This window comes from Uloborus diversus, chromosome 6 (genome assembly GCF_026930045.1).
Source record: "Uloborus diversus isolate 005 chromosome 6, Udiv.v.3.1, whole genome shotgun sequence".
Classification (NCBI taxonomy): Eukaryota; Metazoa; Arthropoda; class Arachnida; order Araneae; family Uloboridae; genus Uloborus; species Uloborus diversus.
In genome coordinates, this window is record NC_072736.1 from 109,753,894 (window position 1) to 109,769,544 (window position 15,651).

The 15,651-nt window shown below is 31.3% G+C and overlaps 1 protein-coding gene across 1 annotated transcript in view; it reads right to left on the reverse strand.

Moving 5' to 3' along the window:
• The window catches only part of LOC129224915 (dimethyladenosine transferase 2, mitochondrial-like), a 28,501-nt gene extending 13,383 nt beyond the window's left edge, over positions 1-15,118 (reverse strand). Inside the window, exons 1-5 of the mRNA XM_054859462.1 lie at positions 14,631-15,118; positions 8,650-8,709; positions 5,444-5,535; positions 4,882-5,017; positions 435-583 (exon numbers count right to left, since the gene is read on the reverse strand). Of these exons, the coding sequence (XP_054715437.1) occupies positions 435-583; positions 4,882-5,017; positions 5,444-5,535; positions 8,650-8,709; positions 14,631-14,865 (672 nt within the window). The 5' untranslated portion in view covers positions 14,866-15,118. The remainder of the gene's footprint in view (positions 1-434; positions 584-4,881; positions 5,018-5,443; positions 5,536-8,649; positions 8,710-14,630) is intronic.
• Positions 15,119-15,651: the final 533 nt, after the last annotated feature.

The window sequence follows — 15,651 nt, forward strand, 5'->3', positions numbered from 1 at the left end:
TTGTGACAAGGCTGAACTCGATCCGGTAACTAACTTTTACTGGTAAAACTGTCATTTCAGGGGAATGAAGAAAACGAAAAAATGGTCAGCAATTAATGATACCTACTGGAGTTTAGAGTACATCTACTGAAGTTAGGGTAACAATTTCAACTATCAAAATATCACCAAACAGGCAATGGATTCGTTCATATGAAGAAGCAATTTTTACCCCTCATACCTTGACGGTTGATTTTCTCGTATAATAATGATTTAAATAAATAAATAAGTCTCCTATAACATGGTTTTCGATATAGCACAGTTCAAATTAACCTTGTTATACGAGGAACACCTGTACTAATTTGTATTATTAATTGATAAATATTTTAGATGGAAATACATTCAGTGTTTATACTTCTACAGTGCTAAATTCAAGGTACACACAAAAATAAAATTACCCTATATTCTGTTTCAGTTAATAAGAGAAAGAATTCACATCGACCGTAACGAAAAATAGAAGTCCTTTCTGGTAGAACAGCTAACAAATATCGGAAGAATCTGACACTCTTCTTGCTGGAAATTATACAGAAAAAGCGAAATGATATGCCTAAAAATAAAATACTTGTGATATAACACCTTAAAAAGTTTGTTTTTAAAGATGAATTAAAGTTAAGAGCATTCCTGAAAACCTATATTTGATCATGCAATTTGTGAATTTCAAAGGAGGTTGATGAAAATAGAATAAAATATCAAATTGGCCACTTCCAGTGAACTTTTTAGCTAATAAATATTTTGAAAAAAACATTTTAACTAACAAAATTTTCAAAAATTAAAATAATGTAAGTAAATCATTTAAAATAGTTCAGTCAAGAATATTAATGCATGCCTCTTGCCATGAAAAAAAAAAACTCTGACAGGGGAAGTACGAAATGCCAAATATAGCTAATATTAAGTAACCACTTTACCTTTTTTTTTTCATTTTGATTTTTATACATACTTAAGCATTATTTTTACAATAACCTGTACATTATGATGCTTCAAAAAAAAAAAAAAACACTCACTCATGCATTATTTTACCATTTGATTGATTGCAAAGAGACTACAACATGCAGAGAGTGCAACATGCTCGGGAAGAGCATGGCATGAGAAAAATAAAGGATCTGCACATGCTGAGCATCAGGACTGACTGACTCACTGACTGAGCTCAGATTCAGCTCAAGTGTGGATACCATTTAAAGATTCAAGTTTTAGATGTTGACTAGTAACATTATATGCAAGCATAGGTACCATTACACCATATTAGCCAAATTATAAATATTCCTGATGCTCCTCAAGTAGGGGAATGTGAGGCAAAGAGAAGTCATGAAGATAACAGCACTTTTTCGAAATGAACAAATTTTTCTTTGTTGAAAATCACAGCACATAAAGAACAATGTAAACTGCAAAAAAGAAAACTTGCAGTGCACCCTTATTACTCTACCTCAGAGCCAGATGGAACCAAGTCCAGAAATTCTGATTTTCTGTTTATCAATGCACTGCATATAGAAGCCTATTCCGAATTGAGGCATTTGAACATAATTCTTTTTTAAAAATCCCTCTACATTTCCCCCTCTACAATCCCTTTACATGCACCAGAAAAAAGCCCCCTCCCCCCGTAAAATTATCATAACTTGACGTCCTTCTAGCTCTGAGATACAGAAGATTTTTTGGCATATAAGTTTGTACCTTGGAAAAAAAAAAAGAAAAAAAAAACGGAAATGTTTTCACTTTTTTTTTATGAAGCAAAATGAAAAATATTTTTTTTTCCAATGGAACATTTTTTATTTGATTAGAAATAGCTAATGAAACAATAAACAAATAAATTGATCAATGCATGAAAATAAATCCATCAGTGAATAAAATAGTGAAAGAATAATAAGAAAATAAATGAGTAAATGAATAAATAAGTGAAATATTCAACGAAAGAATGAATTAATAGTTAAATAAATTAATAAATAACTGATTTAACAAATGTTAGAATAAGTAAACAAAACAAACAATTTCACTTAGCCTCATTCATTTTGCCCCCCCCCCCCCCCCCGCCCATGACTAAAAACATTTAATGAAATAAGCTGAATATTAAATAAATTAACCCTTTAAGCAGTTTGCCTGCACAGTGTACATGCTACCCGAAATTGGCCTCATCTGGTTTGCCCGTACATCATACGGGTATCGATATTTTCTCCTTTCCTTTTCTGGTTTGCCCGCATTTTTTATTATTGAAAGAGACTATTTAGTATTATTATTTTTCAATAGATGGCATGGTTTGTCAATGTAAATGAAATGCTTTTCATCGGGGTTTTTCTATGTAGCGGGAATGTTTCTTTGAAATTTTCGTTCGACTGTATGCTGTGCTTGTGAATCTTATGGAAATTATGGATGGAATAGACGACGAAAATACTTTCTTGTCAGATGATGAACTACATTCTGATACAGATATTTCTTCTAATTATCTATGTAGCGGGAATGTTTCTTTGAAATTTTCGTTCGACTGTATGCTGTGCTTGTGAATCTTATGGAAATTATGGATGGAATAGACGACGAAAATACTTTCTTGTCAGATGATGAACTACATTCTGATACAGATATTTCTTCTAATTATCTATGTAGCGGGAATGTTTCTTTAAAATTTTCGTTCGACTGTATGCTGTGCTTGTGAATCTTATGGAAATTATGGATGGAATAGACGACGAAAATACTTTCTTGTCAGATGATGAACTACATTCTGATACAGATATTTCTTCTAATTATCTATGTAGCGGGAATGTTTCTTTGAAATTTTCGTTCGACTGTATGCTGTGCTTGTGAATCTTATGGAAATTATGGATGGAATAGACGACGAAAATACTTTCTTGTCAGATGATGAACTACATTCTGATACAGATATTTCTTCTAATTATCTATGTAGCGGGAATGTTTCTTTGAAATTTTCGTTCGACTGTATGCTGTGCTTGTGAATCTTATGGAAATTATGGATGGAATAGACGACGAAAATACTTTCTTGTCAGATGATGAACTACATTCTGATACAGATATTTCTTCTAATTATCTATGTAGCGGGAATGTTTCTTTGAAATTTTTGTTCGACTGTATGCTGTGCTTGTGAATCTTATGGAAATTATGGATGGAATAGACGACGAAAATACTTTCTTGTCAGATGATGAACTACTTTCTGATACAGATACAGATATTTCTTCTAATTATTTAGATTATTCCTCAGATGACTCGTGCAGTGAGCTCAGTTCTGATGAAAATTTGAGTTCCGCAAGAATTTTTACCGAGGTTGATGTGAAAAATCCACCTGTTCCGTGTCCTCGAATTAACTTTTCTGGTATTCCTCTGTGCACGTACAATTTGACGACACTTCTGATGTTCTACAATTTCATGAAACATTCATTGATTTTTCACTCATGAGTAAAATTATGGAAGAGACAAATAAATATGCTAAACAGTGCAATTAAAAAATTGCCTTTTTTGGAAGCATTTCTGGTAAAATAATTGACCGCTTAAAGGGTTAATGCTGCGCCAAACATTAGAAGATCTTAATGTTATAATGTTTAAAATGTTATAATGACAAGAACTTTATCATTTCATAATAACAAAAATTATTTTTGATTTACAACAAAATATTACAATAGGGTCATTCCACAAAAAAGCCATACCTTTGTCTCGCATGTGAAGGTTCATATATTTCAGTAAAAAGTAATGATTTTAAAGGATAATGACAAAACTTTTTTCTTAAGAAATCACACATAAGTCTGTATTTTGTTAAGGAGAATTTATTTTTTTAAGTATTATTTTTAACACTTTGAGGTCTATGCCAAAGCATCACATGGGCTGCTGTTTCTGGTGAAGGGAACTAAGCCAGAGAGTCTCTCGGGGTCAAATTTTTCCTCTCTTAGCTATAAAAGTATGAGTTATATACGTTTCTACCCTTTTTAGATACTATCTACGAACCTTTTACTTTCAAAAAAATATATAGGTGGCAGCACCAGGCAGAAATAACTACATGAATCTTGATGGAATAGGGGTTTAAAATTCGAGCTTGTGCTTTGAAAAGGACCATACAAAAGCAAATTTTATTAAATAATGTTTATTTTCAAATTAAACCTATTTTCAGATATTTGTTCAAGATATAGGAAAGTTTTTAATTTAGTCTGAGTAAACTTTTATGGTTAAAAATTATGTTTTCCTATGCGGAACTTTTTTTTAGTTTCAAACATACTTTTTTCGACAATTTCTTACTTAATATTGATTTTTATTTCAGTCAAATAGTTCCTTTATTATGAAAGAAAACATCTTAAAGTATGTAATACAATAAAAATTACTAAAATATACATCTTCTAAGTATTTTTCAAAAAATCATGCAAAGCGCCAAAAAACCCCAGTCTGGAGGGAGATATGCGGTCGAAATAGCTCAGACCTGAAAGTGTTAATGAAATATAGGAGGCGTGACATGCAGTTCAAAATAACCGTTTTCCGTAGAATGGCCCAATATAAGTATCATTTTTCAAAAATTGCTTGTAGAATCATATTTTTCGATCTTCAGAGGTAACTTTTTCTTGACTGGAATAAACTAAATGTGTTCCTAGGTAGTTAAAATATTATCAGCGATAAAAACAGAGCAATATTTCACCATTTCACTTTGCCCTACATTCTCCTATATATAAATGATTTTAATAAAATAATACAATCACACATTAAATATGCTCACAACTGCAAAAGACTTAATTCTGTTTAAATTTACTGCATGGGCATCGAATAAAATATAAATAAAAAATGAAGACATCAAAAACTAGTAATGCACAAAATTTCCTTAAAGTAAATTAATTAGGTAAATTTAATTGAAATAAGAATTTTAATTACCATTGCTCCATGAACATATTGGAATGTCTTTGAACAAATTTTCCGATTCTTCACAATCAGTTCTGGCTTCTATTGCTGGTAGAAACATAAAATCTTCCTTTACTACTTCTAAATTAGAATGTTCGGAGGACATAGCCTAAAATTGAAAATAAAAATATTAGATGAAAAGGAAAAATATACAAGTGAATTTTATATTTATAGTTTAAGTTTTTTGTACATAATTGTCACAACCTTATTGAATAAAGTAACACTGCAAGATACAGTCAAAATCTTCCCTCATTTTCAGAACTTTACTTTTATTTCCAGAGACTAATGTTTTTCTGCACAAGCTTTTAACTCATGCTTCAATATATTTCTTTAAAAAATGTCTTAAGTAGTATAAGTGAGAGATATAGTAAGAACTAAAAAGAATAAATTATCATTTTCCTACATCTGTGGTCAGGATGGCTGGAAATCATCATAGAAGTGAAAAAAGACAAATCAGTAAAATATTAATCAAATAGTGTAAATATGTTTTTTGGTTGAATATTTAAAAATAAACTTTTAATCAAATAAAACTTACTTCTAAAGGAGTCAAAAACTCTTCATTTTTTTCAAATACACGCAAATGACAGGAACTCATTTTCAATATTGCTTTAGTCAAAATTCCAGGACCTTTAACAAATAACAATTTTCAAAATGTTGGAACAAACAGTTTTTTTTTAAGAATTTGAAAGCAAAATTAGGAAGAAAGAAAAGTAAAGAAATCCCCCACCCCTAAAATAATATACTATCAATATTTTATATTTTATTCTACTATGACCAACATATAGCATTCATAAGCCTAGAAACTACTATAATGAAATCACATGGTACAGTTATATTAAAACAAATTTTATTTCAGAAAATGTTACTTTAGAAGTGCTGAGAAACTTTCATTAAAAGCTAGGGCTCATGATGGCACCTAGCAGCGGCGGGAAATAGGGGGGGCAAGAGGGAGCGGTCGCACCCCCAAATATTTTGCGCATATAAATAAAAAATGGGGAAAATTTACATAACGCACAAATCAATGATCATATGTAAAAATAAATTTTAAAGAAAATCTCCAGCTGGTTCTCAATAAAAGTTGATGAAACTGGAAACACATTTCCAGACACGAACAAATGTTTTTCGTTGTTTGGATAATAACTTAGAAATTCATGAATCATTTTAGGAGCTTTTCAGACCTTACAATGGATCCATTTGAAAAAATTATTTTTTAAAAGTGACTAAAACACACATGATGATGCAAAGTAATGAGATTGAATTAATATTTTGCATATAATAATAGATTCATTCAGTCTCTAATGAAATTAACACAAGATTTGATGATAAATATTTATCTATCTTGTTATTTGTCTTAAGTTCGATATTATAGGGATCAGTTATTGAGCAAGAGAGATGAATATTTCCCTTACAAGTAGAATTTATTGTTAAGATGCAAAAAGTATTTTTTTTTTGCGCCAGTCAACTGTTCAATGATGAAAAACGAAGACTAGCACAAATTTTAATGTTGCATGGGTTATTTTAAAGGGAAATTTTTTTTAAAGAGCATTACTTTGTTGCTTTAATTGTTTTTCAACCATTCCAATCAGCTCAGCTAGCTGTGAAAGATCATTCTCGTGTCTCAGGAGATTAGAGAATTTTCTTTGGTGCATAATAGGTCAAGAAAGACTTTCATCTTCAGCTATACTGGCAAAAGAGCATGACATTGGATACTGATGGAATATAGTAACAAGATATCCTCTTCTTCTAGATTCTGAAAATCGCACATTTAAATTTACATAACGGTAGTATCAAGATGTTTTGTGCAATAGCTCAACTGAGGTCATTAAAATTTAAATAACTTTAACAATCTTCCTTTAAAAACAAAATCTGTTTATTATCCCTTGCTGTTAGGTAATATGCATTTTTTTCCATACTGAGATAATTCTCATCTGAAAAACTCGACCCCCCAAATGAAATGTTGAAATGCCATCCCTGGCACCTAGTATTAGTTTTTATGCATCAAAAAAATCAACATAGGTACCTTTATTTATTTATTTTTTATTTATTTATTTTTATTTATTTATTTATTTTTTTTTTTTTTTTTTTTTTGAATGAAATAGACGACTCCAAATACTTTTTTTATTTAACGCACTGCCATTATGCACTGCTTTATACTACAAATTATCGATAACATATTTGTAAAATATTTTTTTAAAAATTATTTTTTAAAGACAAAAGCTATTGCATTTGATAATCAATTTTACAAACTTATTTATCTGGCCTATCACAGGTCTTCATCACAACGAATCAGAAAAGAAATCATGATATAAAAATATATGAATAAAATTTGGCACTAAAGGATTAGAAATGTAGGAGTCATATCAAGCCTTTTGGTTGCAACTAATGACTGCTTATTTCTAGCACTTGGCGGTAACTGGGTGCTGTGCCACGGAAAGCAGAGGAGCAACAGCATGACAGTCATGTAATACATCGACTTAGCTTGAATTGAGTTTCTTTTTCTGGTACTTGGCTACTTTACTTTTAAATTTTTTAGGCTTCTTCATTTTAAAAAGTTATTTGCACTTCTGTTGTTTGAAACAAAAGGAGCAATCACACTCCAAAGTTATTTTGATATTTAGTTCTGTTCAGACATAATTCAATACTAGAAAATCGCCCGTCATGATATGATGGGTGAAAATTGCTTCTACATTTGAACGAAGCCATTGCTTGTTTGGTGATATTTTGATAGTTGACATCCTAACTCCAGTGGATTAATCCTAAACTCCAGTAGATAGCGTTCATTATTGACCACTTTTTTGTTTCTTCATTCCCCTAAAATGAGTCTTACCAGCAAAACAGTTAAATTACCGGATCCAGTTCAGTCTTGTCACAAAAAAGCCTTTCCCATGATATTAAACATTACCAAAACATATTATCAAATTATCATGTTGTGGTGCGAGTTTCATTGTTGATGATGTCAGGAGTGTTACTCGATCATTAACTTTTATATATATGAGGAATTCTCTCATCTCTTCTTTGAAGGTTTAGTAAAATAGGAGTGCCCACCCCCTAAGAGCAAGGGTTCACCCCCTAACTATCACAGAGACCCCCAAAAGCAAATCCCCCCCCCAAAAAAAAAGATAAAATACCCCCTAAAAATTTGCCACAGTCTGTACCATGACCTCACAAAAGGTGGGCACCCCTGGTTATAAATTATTTTTTTCTTTTATTTCAGAATTAAAAAAAATAGATAACAAGAAAAAAGATAACATGGATACTGAACATTTTTATTTGAGTTTCAAAAATGTATTTGTAAAGTTTAAATTAATTTTAGAAATATGCTTTAAAAAAATAGAAAAAAAATTCACAAAGATTCCAAGTACATTGTGTCTTTCATTCACATTGACAAAGAAAAAAAAATCCATGGCTATACAAATAACTTATTAATGTTATGGTAATTATAATATAAAAATTTCTACGAGCACTCAAGTATTTTTAAAAAAATTTACATACTTTTGCATACATCCACTTACACTTATTTTCCAATTACTCTCCAATATGAGCTAGACACTAAGAATTTTGGAAGTTTTTATATTGAAAGTTAGAAAGGTGTACTTTCTAAAACTATGAAATCAACACCAAATAAAATATTTTCAACATAACTAAAATGGATTTCTTCTCCTGTATTCTTATTATAAATTACCAATCATGATCAATTAAAACAAACCAAAATCTGACAGATGTATTTTTACTTGAACTCACCCGGATTTGCCTCCAAAATGTAGCCATTCCAGTCCTTTGTCAGATGATATGCAATCGACTCTAAAGTTAAAAAAAAAGGCAGAATGTGTTAAAAAAAAGTTTCAAGAATACAAATACAAAAGTGATGACCAGCAACAGGCTCTGGGCCCAGCTAGGCTGGTTCCTAGTCAATTTACAATCCCCAATGAAGATCAATGGCCCTCTTAAAACTATCCCTTGCTCATTACCACCTCTTCCGGTAAGCTGTTCCAAGATTCCACTACCCTGCTAAAATAATTTTTCCTAATATCCATGTTAGCCTGAGATTTAAACAGCTGAAAACAATGACCCCTTGTCCTGTTTCCAGTGCTAAATTTTAGCCCCATAAAATCTTTCATTTTAATAAATTTAAACAACTGAATCATGTCCCTTCGGTCTCTTCTTTGCTCAACACTGTAGAATGAAGAGATAAAATGAAAATATTTGTATACAAAATTTGGATATACAGTAGAACCTTGTTTATCCAGACCAAATTTGTAGCTTTAAAAAGATTTATGTTCACTAAGATCATTTTAAGGTATAATAGCAAAGGTGAACATTTGTTTTCATTTTGATTAAATGTATAGCTCCAGCATAGATTGTACAACAAATTATGGAAAGATAAAAACACCACTGCAGCTGCACTACAAATATAAAGTGTTAGATTGGCAGTTCTTTATTTAAACTGTACCATGTGCTTGAACTTGAACCAAGTAAAGAAATTAGTTATGCTTCTTTTATGTCTTTTAAACAATTCTATGTATTTTATGCTACAAAACGTTTTTTTTTTTTTTTTTTGGTCATAATAAACAGTAAATCTGCTTATTTAAGGTTTCCTATGCTTATTCTACCCATACTACTTACATTATCTGGATTTTCAATCATCCCGATTGCCTTTAGTTCCAGTTAGTCCGGATAAACAAGATTGTCGTTTACAGTGGAATCCCACTAATCTGAGTGTTATTAATCCCAGCTCTGCTTAATTGGAGGTAGGGTGAATAATGTACTCCTCAACCTCCCTTGCAAGAGCTTGAAATTTGTCAACAGCCTGTTAAGTCAGCAGTTGCATTTGGATTTTTTTTCTAAACATGCCTTTCTGGTTTGAGCTAGTTTTAAGTAACAAGATAGTCTACATGGCTTGAGCCATGGTGGCATGACCGGCAAGCCATCGGACTTGTGACTGGAGGGTCCTGGGTTCGATCCTAGCCGGTCAAAGATCCACCGTCTTCATTTAATGGTGACCGGGGGGATGTTAAATATGCTCATGGTCACGAAGTCTTCCAAGTGAAACGATACCTCTGGGGGTGCTGAACCTTGGATTGCTAGGCTTCTGGTTTGGATCAAAAAATTGGAGCTGTTTTCAGGGTCCTATCCAACTGTTTAAACCACAGATAGGTATGGGGGATCTTGGAGTGAAAAAGACTACATGGCTTTGAAGGTTGCTTATTATAATGCAGTAGAACATCAGAAATCCAAAATAATTGGTATAATAGTTAATTTGAATTTTCAAATTTTTCGGATTTTTGAAAACAACCAAGAAAATGCCTTTTGAAAAAAGTATGCCATTCAATCAAAGTGGTTAAACAATGTGTGTATTCATAAAATTAAAATACAATGCAGTACATAGCGCTACAATATCTAATTACAATTTTCAGCAAAAACTCTCATTGTTTGCAGAATATAAAGGAAAACTTATAAGAACTTCATGGGAGTGTGTTAAAATTTTTGACGTTCTATTGTACATTTTTCCCACATCTGTGAGCTAGCCATTTTTTAAATATTTAATTTCTCGATTTTTTTAGTTGAATATAACACTGAATTTTTCTCCTCAATTTTACTATGTTAGCTGTGTAATCTAAGTACTGTAACAGCACTTATTTTTGAGAGACTTGAATTTTCAAGGTTTTCAGACATTCATCTTAATTGCAAAAATTTAAAACTCATGATATTTTTTTCCCGCAGCAGATTTTTTCAGCTTTCGGTTTTGTTCATATAAAATTCGCGAAATTTTCAGCTCCCAAAATCACCAAAAACTTCAGTTCTGGGAAAACAACGGCTTACGAAAATAAATGCTTTTAAAGTTTTCAGTGATCAAAAGTGGCATTGGTCCCTATCAATTCTGATCATATGGGAACTGTAGAATAAAAAAATAGAAATACTTCCAATAAACAAGAAGTATATGAAATTAAAGGGAAAAAAGTCATAAGTTCCCTCTAGCTGAAATATAGATAAATAAATGATCTGTAGATGAAAAAAACAATCATAACAAACAAAAAAAACACATTGAATAAAAAAAAAAGTTTTTAAATGCATAAGTCATATTAAAGTCATAAATCATATTAAAATCAGTATATCTATAAGAATGGTCTGGCAAATAATTAAGACACAAAGGTATGATAAATATAAACAACGTTTATGAAATGCACAAAGCTTAGGATGCAACTGGGGTAGAGATAGCTTGGGCCTAAATTTTTAAAATGGTCTCCTACTGTATTACTGAATGTACCTAACTTTGTTAAAAACAATTTCTTAAGAATTGAACATTAAATTTTGAAAACGGTCTACACAATTAAAGATAGTCTCAAAAAATAAATAAATAAAATTTACACTGCAAAAGGAATTAAAGGTGAAGGTTAGTCAAAATTTATTATAAAATTAATGGTGTACAAAAGGGGTAGGTAACTATGTCATCATAAGATAAATAAATACCTTTGTGCTGAACAGTAAAGTAAGACAAAACAACGTTAGAAGAAGCACAAATTTGTAAATTACAGCAGACAAGTGTTTCGGCGTTACAGGGAATGCCTTTTTCAATGCAAAAAATAATGAGCTTATGGATGAAAAGACAAGCGGATGTCTTTTCATCCATAAGCTCATTATTTTTTGCATTGAAAAAGGCGTTCCCTGTAACGCCGAAACACGTGTCTGCTGTAATTTACAAATTTGTGCTTCTTCTAACGTTGTTTTGTCTTACTTTATGTCATCATACTTGAAGTTCGCAATGTATGATTTTTTTTCTAACACGCTAAAAATGTGAACGTAATCTTAATTGCAATGAATACAGGCCTGACCAGAGGCCATGTCAGTCTAGTCAGAAACTAGGGGCCCAGTTCAGAATTAGAATAATATACATTTTATAAGTTCTAAGGGGGTAGGGGCTCAGTGACCGAACTGACAAGGGCTGACCCTGGCTCTCGGCAAACCCTGAATGAATATCATTATTCTTGGGTTGCCTTGGTAAAAGGGGATGATGAGAACAAAGAATTTATTGTGGGATTTTACAAAGGGGCCCATGGTAGAAAGAAAATTCTTTCAGGTGGTCGATGAATGAAAAAGTTTGGGAGACCCTATTGAACTCTGTCATACTACAGAAGTACATTCATGAAGCTAAAACAGAGTTCCTACTCAAAGAAGAAATCTTCTCTCAATACTATATTTCTTTCTTTTGAAATGAAGGCTATATTGCTTGTTATGCTATTCAGTTTTGGTCTTCTGATCTTGGGAAAGATATTTCTTTAATGGAAAGGGTTCAAAGAAGGGCTACTAAGCTAGTAATAAATAAGGGGACTTTCAGATTGAGATTATGATACCAGACTTAAAGGTCTTAATATGTATAGCCTGGAGCAAAGGAGAGTCAGAGGGGACAAGATTCTGTTGTTTAAATTTATCAAAATAAAAGATGCTATTAGGTTGAATTTTTGCACGTGAAAGTAAATGGGCAATTCCATGGTGTTGGACGTAAAAAATGAAGAAAAATTTGTCAGTTTTAATTCCATTTACCAAATATAAACTGTTCCAAAATGATCAAATTTATTTACAAGATACTTACTACATCCCACTGAATAGAAAATCATGTTAGTTTTTCAAAATAGATCCCTTAAGCATAAATTAAAAAGATTTAAAGAGTTGGTGTTGGACGTAAACACACAAACAGTAAAATTGATGATTCACTTAAAAATTATTGAAAGTCTGTGAATTAGCTTACATTTTGATTTTAAAAACAGCATAATTCTAAAGTACACTTATGATTGAAGCATATTTCAGTTTTCAAATGATATCATAATGAATAAAATTATTTAAAAAATATTTTTAGCTTGGTGTCAGACGTAAATTTTCGGTGTTGGACGTAAATTGTTCATATTGGACGTAAACTATTGCTCTTAAATGTAAATACATAACAATGATTACAGTTATAAATATGTAAATTATAGGTCACATATATTGAAACCAAATTTACGAAGTAAATTCAAAAGGAGGGTTGATTGGGGGAAGTGGACACTGGAGTAAGTAGGTCACCCCTCAGAAACTGAAATATCCATATGGATTTTATACTTTTTTACATTGATCATGTCATGGTTCATCACAGTGATTAGTTTTGCATATATTTGGGTTACATGGATTTTTTTTTCTAGGTCAAAGAACTTAGTCAGAAAAAAAAATCTGAAAAATATATTTTTTGTCGAGTTTAAGCAGCATTTCTCAAAGAAGTGTTTCCCGGTTAGCATTTATTTTTTTATGATCATTAAACATTCATGTACAGTTTAACTTAAAGTACATACTGCAATCAGAATTTTTGAGTAAAATATTAATAAAAACTGTTTTAGAGGAGGGTCCCCACTTACCCCCCCCCCTATAAAATTTCGCTGTAAAACGATCCCACACTATGGGGTAAGTGGTTCCCCCCCTAACTGAGGATTTGAAAATCAAAAGCAACTTTGATGAAATATTTGTATTAGTGAAATACAAGACAACTATGATGACTTAGTAGGAATTGATAGTTCAGCTACAAAAGCTGGTGATCAGTTATTTGTGAAACTTACCTGAAAGAAAACCATCAAGATTTATGTAGGTTGAATGTTGATAATGGTTCTTCCTTAGCAAACTTTACATAGACACAGTCATTTAGTGTTTCCAATTTCTTTTTCCACTTATAGTTTTGTAAAATTTGCCAAAATTGATCTTAATCAACTGTATTATATTCATTCAACACACCTTTTCTCAAAAGGGGTCCTACTTACTCCTATCAACCCTGAATGTATATACAATAAATTCACTAAGTTGTTTTTTTATGCATGTTTCACTTTAACTTTGAAACTAAAGGCAAAAAAATGAGAAACACAGTTGAAAACATATCTTGTTTAAAGGAATGTAACAGTGTCGGACGTAAAAAATTTTTTACATCCGACACCTAAATTTTAGTAAAAAATACTCACTTGTTACAAAATGAAAATAAGTTATATCAAAAAGATTGAAATTCTTACTTTGTACCCAAAAATACATGCATGTAGCTTTAAAATTATTGGCTCAGCACAATTAACTGCGCATTTTCGTATCGCAACGTAAAACACTTAATGTACCCCAGAGGAATTCTTTTACAAATCTAAATGAATTATATTTTGACACATTTTTGCAACACCACCAGCAACACATGGTATCTTTAAACGGTTATTCACCTCAATTCATAATATTAGTATGTATTTTTTGGAAAAAAACAGAATTTCTTCGAGAGTCTCCAAATATGGTTTGAAAATACTCCAGATGTTGACCTTAGTTTAACCTACTGTAACTTATTTATAACTGAAGTGATCAAATTTTAGACATGCATTTCAAAATATACAACTCTTTACCTTTAAAATGACACCTCATTTGTTTAGAAATTTTAATTTTGAAAATTTGATCATCTGGTTCACCTTATAATGGAATTGCCCAAATTGAAAAGGGATTATTGTTTTATGCTATTCAAATCTCAGACTAACCTGGAAACTTAGAAAATTACTTCTTTAGTAGGGTTGTGGGCTCTTTGAATAGCTTACCGGAAGTGGCTGTAATGAGCAAGGGGTTAGATAGCTTTAAGAGGTTAAACTGACAAGGATCAGCCTATTTGGGTTCAGAGCATGTTGCTGGTCGTCACATTTGTAATTGTATTAACACATGCAAATTAATACTACACATTAATACATTACCAGCTCCCTTAAGATCTAAAACATATACATGTCCATTTTGTTTTAGTCTAGAAGTTAGTTCTTTGCTGAATTTTTCAGAAAATATATTTTCAGACCTGAACACGGGTTTTTGATTTTCTTCAACGAGTTTTACGTTTCTATATAACACATGATACATACTATAGCTTTGACGGCATGAAAAATTTAAACAAGAAACTGTCGAACAAATTAAACGAATAATTTGACGAAACGGCATAGTGAGAAAATAAGTTTTAGAAAAGAATTAATATTCCTTTATCTTAGTTCTTTCAAATACATTATAAATTCAGCACATGCTACTTTATTCAATTTCGCACACAACAGAATAATAGAACGTCTTTTCAAGCAGAATGAATCCATTGTTTATCTTTATTCAATAGCCAGATTTATTAATTCATTGACTAGCACATTTGATATTCTAAGAGAAGAAGGAAAGTGATAGGATTAAGTTGCTAAGAATATAAGCTTGCTTGTTTGTTTGTTTACTATTTCGAACCAATACGGTCACAGTCACAAAATACACAACGAGCACTTATTGATGGATTTGTCAGAAGAGAGGCAAAGCCTTACACGACGAGAATGAAGAACCAACGACTTTACATAACTGCCGAAAAAACTAAAACATTGCGTTCCACGAATGTCTGTTGAGTTAACATAGGCAGTTTGTTATGAGTGTTTATTAACGCATTCGACGTGTCTTGGATTGCTTTCAGCAATAGAAAGTGTTTTTTCCCTTAATGTTATTCTCGAGCTCTTCAAAATAATGTTAGTCTTTATTATTTCCCTTCAAAAAGTGAGTTGACTGTCGTAAATGGCATGAAATCCTAAACAAAGAAAAACTCTGGATTAACAAGCTTCGCATTTGCAAGTCTATTCGAAGCATTTTTTTTATTTATTAATTTATTTTTTTCTTTTTTTGGAAGAGGATAACTTTATACAAGGTAATTTTTTTTTTTTGTTTTGTGTGAATTTGTAAGAATATGTTTTATTTTTTATCTTAAGC